Below are 10,966 nucleotides of genomic sequence, written 5' to 3'. Positions count from 1 at the left end.
ATATTACCTTAATAATGCATCACATCATTAATTATATTACCATAATAAAAATAGTGCATATTTTTATTTATTAGTTAATCAATATTAACTTTGTGCCAATTATAAAGAAAATGTAAAATAACTGGATTTTGCATTAAACGTTCCGTTTAGTTTGTTTTACTAAAACATTTTTATAAATTTTAGTCTAATTATGTGGAAAATTATGTAGCCAAAAACATAATTCAAAGACATAATTTTTGAATAAAATAATAACTTAAATCAAAATAATAAAAAAATGTATTACATTTATTGTCATTTAATTTTCTACTCCATATAATTATTATACTAAATAAAAAAACTCTTTCTATTTCACTTAATTTATCCAAACACATAGAAAAAACTCTTTTTATTAGTTTATAAAATCAGTTAGACATGAACATTGACTATCTATTTAGGTACAAGTTTTTTTTTGGGTATCGTTATTTTTTTGTTTTGAAATTAAGTCCCGCTAGAATATTATAAATTTATGTGTGGATTTTAAATTGGGTCCTTCTGGGTCTCGATAAGTTGTAATGCTTTTATATGTATAGTCCGTGTCATGTCATGTATTCGGAAAAGATTTATATTCTTTCTATTTCATAATATAAATAATTTTTGAAGTTTTTAAAAATATAAATAATTTTAATATTTTACTTTAATGTACTTTTTGTACTTGGAAATTAATTATGTATGATTTTTATAATAATTTGAATTTTTAAACAGTAACAACTTTTAATATTGAGAAAATGACACAAAGAACACTAAATCAAGTTTTCCTTCCCAAACTAGCACTCAGGATTAGAAATCACAAAAATAGGTTTCATTAAAGGGGCAATTTACCCTTATGCCCCCTTCTTTAACTACTTTAAAAAACAAATTTGAAATCAATTTGTCGCCGTCCTCGTTTCATCGCTTCTTCGTCGTCGTCTCCCCGTCCTTGTCGTCGTCGTCTCTCCGTCGTCGTCGTCGTCGTCGTCGTCGTCGTCTCTCCGTCGTCGTCGTCGTCGTCGTCTCTCCGTCGTCGTCGTCGTCGTCGTCGTCTCTCCGTTGATCCGTCGTCGTCGTCTCTTCGTTTATTTATCGTCGTCGTCGTCGTTTCTCAATTGATCTGTCGTTTCTACGTCTATTCATCTCATTCTCTCTCTCGTGTGTCTGATTTGATTAAGGTTTGAATCATTTCATTTTGTTATACATTATCTAGGTTTTGTTATATATTGTTGACGATTTGAAGTTGATTTTGTAGAACAATGGAAGTTTTGTGCATCTGTGGACAATGGATCTCAAAAGAATCTCTCCAGTGGGAGTTTCTTGTTGATTTGAAGAGGAATGCATCAATCATTTCCATAGAAGAAGATCTACTGTATGAAGATTTGATGAAGATTGTCTCTGAAGATTTTAGTGTTAAAGAGGAAGAAATCAGTTTGAGTTATGGTTTTTCATTGGATATGAAATGTATTATTGAAAGTTTCCCCCCACTCTCGATAGGTAATACTCGTCAGCTCAGAACTTTCATTTCCAAGACTAGAGCATTTGATGGAACCTGTCGTTTGTGTGTTAAGGTTTTTTTCTTACTTAGACTTTTCAGGATATGCTTCATAACCAATTATTATGCCTTACAGAACTACTTGACTTTATGCAGGTTAGTACTGATCCAGCTAGCTGTAACACTCAAGCTTCTGATACAGTTGCTTCTACTGTTCCATTGAATGCCAATCCAGCGATTCTTTCTACTGTGCAGAGTGAAAAACAGGTACATTGTCCTTAATTCCCTTTTTCTGTTTGTGTTTGCATGATATGCTTCATAATCAAGTACTATGCCTTACAGAACTACTTGACTTTTGCAGAGTCTTCTATTTGAAGGTGTTTCTACAGTTCCTGTGAATGCTCTTCCGGATTTTAGTACTGATTCAGCTAGCTGTAACATTCAAGCTTCTGATACATTTGCTTCTACTGTTCCATTGAATGCCAATCCAGTGATTCTTTCTACTGTGCAGAGTGAAAAACAGGTACATTGTCCCTAATTCCCTTTTTCTGTTTGTGTTTGCATGATATGCTTCATAATCAAGTATTATGCCTTACAGAACTACTTGACTTTTGCAGAGTGTTCTATATGAAGGTGTTTCTACAGTTCCTCTGAATGCTCTTCCGGATTTTAGCCCTGTCCATATTGGACTTTCACCAAACACGAGAGTAGCTGGCGATATTAAGGTGAATAGCTATTTTAAGACAAAGAGAGAGTTGATGTTGAGGATGAAGAAATGGGCTTTAGAGTGGAAGTTTGAGTACAAGACTGTCTCTTCTAACAAGTCAAGAGTGCTTTTGAGTTGTGTTGATGAAAATTGCACGTGGAGGATGCGTGCTATCAAGCTACCTGTTTCAGATTTTTTCGTTGTTAAAAAGTATGTTCATGAGCATACATGCGATACAACACACAGGAAAGCCAACCACAGACAAGCATCTGCAAAGTTGTTGGGTTCTTTGATTTCCAGCAATTATGGAGAAAAAAGGAAGGTCTCAAACCGAAACAGATCATTGAACAGGTCAGGATGCTGCATGGTGTTCACATCAATTACAAACAAGCTTGGAGAGTGAGAGAAGAAGCTCAGATTTTGGTTAGAGGGACTCCTGAAGACAGCTATTACAATTTGTCTAGGTGGTTGTATAAAATCACAGAAACAAACCCTGGTTCCTTGACTTATCAACATGTTGATGCTGCAGGAAAGTTCAAGTATGCATTTGTGGCTTTTGGTCCATCGATAAGGGGATTTTCATTGATGAGGAGAGTTATTGCAGTAGATGGTACATTTCTGAAGGGAAAATTCAATGGGACTTTATTGGCAGCTTGTGCTCAAGATGGGAATTATCATCTATATCCTCTCGCCTTTGCAGTGGTTGACGCAGAAAACGGCGCCTCTTGGAAATGGTTCTTTAGAGGTTTGAGCCAGAAGATCCCGGACGCTTCGGATCTTGTTTTTGTATCAGACAGGGCTAACTCCATTTCTTCAGCGTTGGAGGATGTATATCCCTTATCTCACCATGGAATTTGCAGGATCCATCTGCTCCGCAACATCACTCCTACATATGCGAAGACTGGGTTGCTACCTCTGGTGGAAAGCGCTGCTGATGCCTATACGTGTCACGAGTTCTGGTTAATCTTCAAGGACATAAAGGATAAATGTCCTGAATTGGCTAAGTATCTGGAAGAGTCTGATTTTAGGAAGTGGGCACGAAGCTATGCGCCTGCGAACAGGTATAATATCATGACTACCAACATTGCAGAGTCTCTCAATTCTATGTTGAAGATGCCTCGTGAGTTGCCCATTATCTCTCTCCTTGAAACTATCAGATTGACGATGACCACTTGGTTTTTTGAGCGACGCGAAGCGGCTGCGAAACATAAGCACCTGGTTACTCCAAAAGTTGTTCAGAAATTGGTATCTAGGTTAGGGGCCGCAATGTTGTTGAATGTGTATCAAGTTGATCGAAGCGAGTTTGAGGTGAAGAATGAAACAATGAAGTTTGTTGTTGACTTGGAGAAGCGGCATTGCACATGTAATGTTTTCGACATTGACAAGATCCCCTGCATCCATGCCATCGCTGCTGCTAAGCATATCAAGAGAGATGAAAACCGTTTTGTTGATGCTTCTCACTTGACAGAAACGTGGGCTAAAGCTTATGCTGAAAGCATACATCCTGGTGGAGAGTTGTCAACGTCCACCTATCCAGAGAATATTGATGAACTGTCTTGCCCACCTCCAGCTACCAAAAAGAAAAGTGGACGCCCTCCTACAAAGAGAAAGAGATCCGTTGGCGAGTTTGGGGTTCCTGGATCTAAATCTCAGTCCCACAAGTGCAGCAGATGTGGCACAGGAGGGCACAACAAGATCACATGCCAGAGGCCTATAGGATGAAGTTCTACATTTTTACATTTTTATCGATTATTATTTGGATGTTGGCTATTTGATGGTTACATGATATGCACAAGACCATATACATTTTTTCTTTTGGAACCCTATCCTGAATAAGTATAATTTCTTACAACTTTTGTAATATACAACATTATCTTTTGATCTCATTTCAATTTTTAGTTTAAACTTCTTTGCTAGAAAAAAACACAGTAATATTCAACTATTCTGGAATCCTATCCAACTTTTGTAATATACAACTTTTGTAATATACAATGTATTATACTATCAATTGTATGGTTAAATACAATTATGTGGAAGCAACTAACAGATGATTCTCCTCAGCCTAGCGGCTAAACCTCGAAACCTATGACACCGAAACATTTGCTCGACCCGGGTTCGACTCTCCTACGAGTAATGGGTGTTTTTTTTTTTTGTTCAATTGTATGGCTAAATACAATTATGTGGAAGCAACTAACAGATGATTCTCCTCAGCCTAGCGGCTAAACCTCGAAACCTATGACACCGAAACATTTGCTCGACCCGGGTTCGACCCTCCTATGAGTAATGGGTGATTTTTTTTTTTTTGTTCAAACATATATCTCAGGAATCACATTTGTTGCAATCGGAAGCCCATCCTGAACTATCAAAGATCTTTCCAATGTATTATACTACCAATTGTATGGCTAAATATAATTATGTGGAAGCAACTAACAGATGATTCTCCTCAGCCTAGCGGCTAAACCTCGAAACCTATGACACCGAAACATTTGCCCGACCCGGGTTCGACTCTCCTACGAGTAATGGGTGGTTTTTTTTTTTTTGTTCAAACATATATCTCAGGAATCACATTTGTTGCAATCGGAAGCCCATCCTGAACTATCAAAGATCTTTCCAATGTATTATACTACCAATTGTATGGCTAAATACAATTATGTGGAAGCAACTAACAGATGATTCTCCTCAGCCTAGCGGCTAAACCTCGAAACCTATGACACCGAAACATTTGCTCGACCCGGGTTCGACTCTCCTACGAGTAATGGGTGTTTTTTTTTTTTTGTTCAAACATATATCTCAGGAATCGAAAAGTCTCTTCCAAACGACATCATGTAACTCAGTAACCGAAGAGTTTCTTTTCGTCAAGACTGGCTGTTATATGATTGGTTATTTTCAGTAACTGACTTCAATAATCGAAGAGTTTCACAATAATCAAGAGTTTATTTTAACTGACTTCTATAATCGAAGAGTTCCTTTTTGTTCTATAAATATAAGGGACGATATCAGACCTTTTATTCACTCACTTCATTTCGTCTGATTTATCCTTTTGCAATACAAGTTAGTTTTCGATTTTTCTCATTTTCCATTCAATTCATGAACTTTTTTCTATTTCTATTTTATCGTTACATCTTAGTTTCGATTTTGTTGCAGGACAAAGTTTCAATGGAAGGAAGTTCAAAGAAGATGATGAAGCGTCCCATAGAGGAGGTTTACGGATGTGATGCTGCTGAAGGTTTCAAGAAGGGGAAGAAGGAAACTGTGGAACATTACAGGGCTATTCTTCGTTTGTCCAACGAATACAGGCTATCTGAGAATGATTGGAATCTTGCATCCAGCAAAGTAAATTCAATTGCTGTCCAAATCGAGTTGCTTGAAGATATTATCAAAGCTGATGGTAAATTTGATTTAACTGCTGAGTTGGAGAAACTCAAAGAAGAGCACTCGGAAGCGGAAGGAATGCTTGCTGATGTGAAGGTCAAAGTCCCTGATTGGGATAAACTTGGCGAAAGTTGGATCTGTCATGAGTAATTTCATGTTATCGTCTTCTCTTTTTATGTTTTTAAGGACCACATTATGTTTGAATTTCAGTTTTTTATTTTAAATGAATAAGTACTTTTGTTTCTCTTGGATATTCAATGTTTTTCACTATTTTGTAATGGTTTGGCCTAGTGTTCTTATAACTTGGTTATCTGATTTGCTTATTTGTTTTTGGAAAGCCATCCTGAATACATAAAATGATATCCAGATTATATAAATCTATCGTCTGTGAATAAATGCGTTCACATTTACTCTGTTATCGAATATCCAACGTAGCCTAGTGGCAAGCCCTTCTACTCTTAGTGTACCCTTGTCACACAATAAGCCGTGTTCGATCCCCGTTGTGTATACTCACATTTTTTTTTTTAATTAAATATTCAAACGTTATTTTCGTTTTATTGTAGCTTTTGGCAAGTATAAGACCCTTGGTACAACGGCTGCACACTTGGATTAATCTATCGAGAGTTCACGAGTTCAATCAACATCAGATCACATTCTTTTTCATTTTTTTTTTGGTAAACTTTAAAGGAATTTGTTTTTGGAAAGCTATCCTGAATACCTAAAATGATATCCAGATCATATAAATCTATCGTCTGTGAATAAATAACTTCACATTTACTCTAATATCGAATATCCACCATAGCCTAGTGGCAAGCCCTTCTACTCTTAGTGTACCCTTATCACACAATAAGCCGTGTTCGATCCCCGTTGTGTATACTCACATTTTTTTCTGTTTTTACTTAAATATTCAAAAGTTATTCTCGTTTTATTATATCTTTTGGCAAGTATAACACCCTTGGCACAGCGGCTGCACACTTGGATTAATCTATCGAGAGTTCACGAGTTCAATCAACATCAGATCACATTCTTTTTCATTTTTTTTTGGTAAACTTTAAAGGAATTTGTTTTTGGAAAGCTATCCTGAATACCTAAAATGATATCCAGATCATATAAATCTATCGTCTGTGAATAAATAAGTTCACATTTACTCTAATATCGAATATCCACCATAGCCTAGTGGCAAGCCCTTCTACTCTTAGTGTACCCTTATCACACAATAAGCCGTGTTCGATCCCCGTTGTGTATACTCACATTTTTTTCTGTTTTTACTTAAATATTCAAAAGTTATTCTCGTTTTATTATATCTTTTGGTAAGTATAACACCCTTGGCACAGCGGCTGCACACTTGGATTAATCTATCGAGAGTTCACGAGTTCAATCAACATCAGATCACATTCTTTTTCATTTTTTTTTTGGTAAACTTTAAAGGAATTTGTTTTTGGAAAGCTATCCTGAATACCTAAAATGATATCCAGATCATATAAATCTATCGTCTGTGAATAAATAAGTTCACATTTACTCTAATATCGAATATCCACCATAGCCTAGTGGCAAGCCCTTCTACTCTTAGTGTACCCTTATCACACAATAAGCCGTGTTCGATCCCCGTTGTGTATACTCACATTTTTTTCTGTTTTTACTTAAATATTCAAAAGTTATTCTCGTTTTATTATATCTTTTGGCAAGTATAACACCCTTGGCACAGCGGCTGCACACTTTGATTCATCTTTCGAGAGTTCACGAGTTCAATCAACATCGGATCACTTACTTTTTCATTTTTTTTGTAAACTTTAAAGGAATATGCTAGGCTTTGGTGCATTTTGCTTTCTCACTCTTTTTCTGGAAACCCATCCTAAAAGTACCATAAGCATTTGACAATTCATCAATACATCCTAAAAAATTTTCAATAACAATCTAAATGAAAAAAACGTTAGGGATAATTCATTACAAACTCAAACTTAAACGTTAGGGATAATTAATATCAAAGTAGAAAAACAGAGTAGAAAACAGAACAAATATGACAGAAACAGAAAACAGAACATTTTCACTTCCTTTGACCTTCCTGGAAATCTTTATCCATAAACTGGTCGAAGATCTCACAACATAGCTTGCTTCGTAAGTCCATCGCAGTTTCATCATTTATATTAGCCATGCTCTTCAATCCCAGTGACCTGCATTCCAGCATCTTCACAACAAAAATACCACAGTTGTATGGAAATTTTGTCTTTGGAAGCCCTTCTACAAACTTAACTTCAAATGGACTGATATCTTCGAAATTAACCTCTTCACCAAGAAGTTCCATCTTTATGGCACTAATCAAAACTGTCATAAATACCCAAAATGATACAATAAATCAATCACCAACAGACAACAAAATGAATATGTAAAAATGCATCACAAGCACAAGCAGCAAGTGACAAACTTTTATTTTCTAAATTAGCTAAAATTCTTTTTTCAGGATACGCATACTTTCACAATCCTATCCATTATCAATGTAACAATATAAATTAAACTGATTTTTCTACACTGAATGATAAAATTAATATTTTTACCTGCCAGTTCTTGGATTTTATTAAGAGCACGTTTGATATTTGCTTTTGGAAGACCACAATGGAAGAGTGTGATTGTGTTGTCCATCAATTGTATCTCCACCCCAATATAGTGATAGCTCAACTTATCTTCAATGACACCATATATAACATCAACATCTTCCAGCCATACCTTCTTTGGATGTATTAAACCTTTCACAAGTTCGCCTACACAGCCCTCCAATAACTTCTTATGTGGCTTCTTGACAGATTCATAAGCGTACCCAACCACTTCTAAGAAATCGACTGGTACAAAGCATGCTGCTGGAAGATTGTTGTTGCGGAACCAAGCACCTTGCTCAACCCTCTTACAATTTAGCATTTCAAATGCAACATTTATGTGCTGCCAATGTAACAATATAGTTAGAAACTTCATATAGAACTGCTATAACATGGACATCTAGCATAGCTCAACTCAATCTCTTCCTAAACATATGAAACAATCAAATAGAAAGACAGAAACAGAGTGTTGATTACCTCTTTGTTGAGATTTTTTTCTGCATCGTCCATTTTTTGAAAGAACTCTTTTTCAATTTCTTTTCCATTGATATAAAACGGTCTGTAGTTGATATAATTAACTAGTATCAATCGAAACTTTTACAAAATAAATTAGGAATATTTATGCGAGGACAAAAAGTTGCTTACACACGATATATGCCCCGTAGATCCATCCAGTGTGCAAGCCTTGAAAACCGAGGAAATTCAGGTGTCACAAATGGATCAATTGGAAGGATTACCTCAGGTGTTACAGGTATAGGAGGGTTTCTAGGTCGTATTGGCCTCTTCTCTTCTCGCTGTAGAAAAGGAAGCAAATCTACTGGCTGAGCATTTGCTTTCTTCTTCTTACCAACATGTGGCTTCCCCTTTAATTAAAAATAAAGACAAAAATTCAGGATCGTTTTTATCTTTATACTTGAATGCCTTCCTAATATGAAGTAAAAATATTTTTTATACCTTTTTTGCATGATCGTCTTGACTTGGTTTCACACTCTTACCCTGCTTTACTTCCATCTGTGAAACAAAACCGATATATCAAACTATTGACCTGAACTTCAATTCAAGTGGATCTTATTCATTTTTATTACCTCTTTTGCCATTTTCCCAACAACATCTTCTGATGGACCAGCTGCTTCATTTTTCTTACAAGCGACAGCCTTCCCCTTCCCCTTTTTGAATGACAAAAATTCAGATACATTTATATCTTAATTCCTAGTATGATGTATAAATATTTCATACCTTTTTATCACCATCTCCTTCACTTGGATTCACACTCTGCGTCTGCTCTTCTTCCTTCTGAAAATCAATACCGAGATATTAAACAAATGACATTATTTTTCAATTCAAGTGATCCAAGGCATTTGTTTTACCTTTTTTGTCATCTCCCAAACACCATCTACCCATTTTCTTGGTTTTCGAATCTCAGAATGGTGGAAGTAAATTTCTTGTTTAGAATTGTTCAAAGCGACAAAACACGAGCCATCAAACAAAATGACTTTAACTTTTCCAGCGCACCAGGCACCATCGTCGAACGCCTCCACGTCCTGCATTAGCTCATAACTTTTCTTCGCTCCAGTTCTCTCAGGTGGTGGTTGAGGACGTATTCTGTCAATTGATACACGTGTCTCAACACTCCTTTTCCTCTTCTTTTCGTCCAGAGACGGGACGGAGTACTCAACTTTCACCATCTCAACCCCATCAACCAAATATGTTGCCAACACATTTCCTGGATACCATTTATGACAAGTATTGTCATCTTGTGATGAAATCTCCACATTTGCTCCGATCTCAAAGGGATTTTGAACTCTGTTTTCTACATCCTGTGATGGTTTAGATTCAAGGATATCCAGTCATTTTGATAGTTGCTGTATATTTATTAAAGGTTTTAATGAAAGTAATACCTTATTTTGCTCTGTTAAAAGATTTCTGCGAGCTCGGGTATTTGGCTGTGTGTCGGAAATGTTTGGTGAAATGATCTCATTCATAAGCTCGTGAGTCTCCTGAATTCAGGAATGGTTGAATGAACACGTACAAGGGCTTCCAAAAATTACTTGAAAAGTCCAATTTTTTAAAGAAGGTACCTGCTGCGTCTGAATTGGAGTAAGGACTGGAGTCTCAATATTCTGTTGAGCTATTGGAGAACCAGGTGTCTCTTTCGTGATCTCATTCATAGGCTCTCGTGTATCCTGAAGTCAGGAATGGGATTATGAACACGTACCAAATTCATAATTTTATAAATACCAACAGTTTTCAAAATTATACTTGCCTCATTGTTAAGTTGTTCATCTGCTTGATCTGCATTGGCTTCACCTTGTCTGGAAGCCGTCTCATGAAATGGAGTTGTGTCAGTCTGTGCAAGTACAACAAAAATTAGGAAGGCAATCCTAAATATGTATAACATCTTCCAAAATTACTTGACAACTCAAAAAAAAAACTGAATCAAGAACTAGATAAACATTAATTTTAATTTCCGAAAAAAAAGTTACCTCATTGTTTGGAGTTCCATATGAAGTAACTCTTTGTAGTTTCTCTAGTTTTGTCACACGTTCTTTAATCTGTTTCCTGTCTTTTTCAATCAAACACAAACGATCGTTCATGATCCTTAAATTATCTCCCACCATCTCGCTGATTCTGTTGATCTTTGATTCCAAAGACTCCTCCTGATACGAAGTAGAAGCTTGACTCATCCCTCCATTCCCAAACAGTAAAGATGCTCTTCTTATTTCTTCATTAGCACCGTATAGGTCTACTGACATGTTTCGCCAATCTCTAATTTTAAACTTATAACCTCTCTTGGATAAA

The 10,966-nt window shown here is 36.1% G+C and overlaps 2 protein-coding genes across 3 annotated transcripts; one reads left to right on the top strand and one right to left on the bottom strand.

The window, feature by feature from the left end:
* The first annotated feature begins 985 nt into the window (after window positions 1-985).
* Window positions 986-4,361, top strand: LOC125576295. 2 transcript variants are annotated; one of them, XM_048736024.1, is made up of 2 exons: window positions 986-2,024; window positions 2,119-4,361. In XM_048736024.1, exon 2 carries the CDS (start codon window positions 2,436-2,438, stop codon window positions 3,927-3,929), a length of 1,494 nt encoding a protein of 497 aa, XP_048591981.1. In that variant the 5' UTR covers window positions 986-2,024; window positions 2,119-2,435; the 3' UTR covers window positions 3,930-4,361. The 2 variants fall into 2 exon arrangements, with proteins under 2 accessions (XP_048591981.1, XP_048591983.1); XM_048736026.1 differs by having other exon boundaries at window positions 988-1,184; window positions 1,262-4,361.
* A 2,305-nt stretch (window positions 4,362-6,666) lies between these two features.
* Window positions 6,667-10,580, bottom strand: LOC111201392. Its single transcript, XM_048739874.1, has 6 exons — window positions 10,246-10,580; window positions 9,535-10,164; window positions 9,404-9,460; window positions 9,253-9,333; window positions 9,122-9,178; window positions 6,667-9,030 (listed from the first exon to the last, which is right to left on the bottom strand). The coding sequence occupies exons 2-6, from the start codon at window positions 9,850-9,852 to the stop codon at window positions 8,809-8,811; spliced, it is 735 nt and encodes a 244-aa protein (XP_048595831.1). The 5' UTR covers window positions 9,853-10,164; window positions 10,246-10,580; the 3' UTR covers window positions 6,667-8,808.
* Window positions 10,581-10,966: the final 386 nt, after the last annotated feature.

This window comes from Brassica napus, chromosome A1, assembly GCF_020379485.1.
Source record: "Brassica napus cultivar Da-Ae chromosome A1, Da-Ae, whole genome shotgun sequence".
NCBI lineage: Eukaryota > Viridiplantae > Streptophyta > Magnoliopsida > Brassicales > Brassicaceae > Brassica > Brassica napus.
The sequence above is the reverse complement of the archived record's forward strand: the minus strand, read 5'-3'. Positions and strand labels throughout refer to the sequence as shown.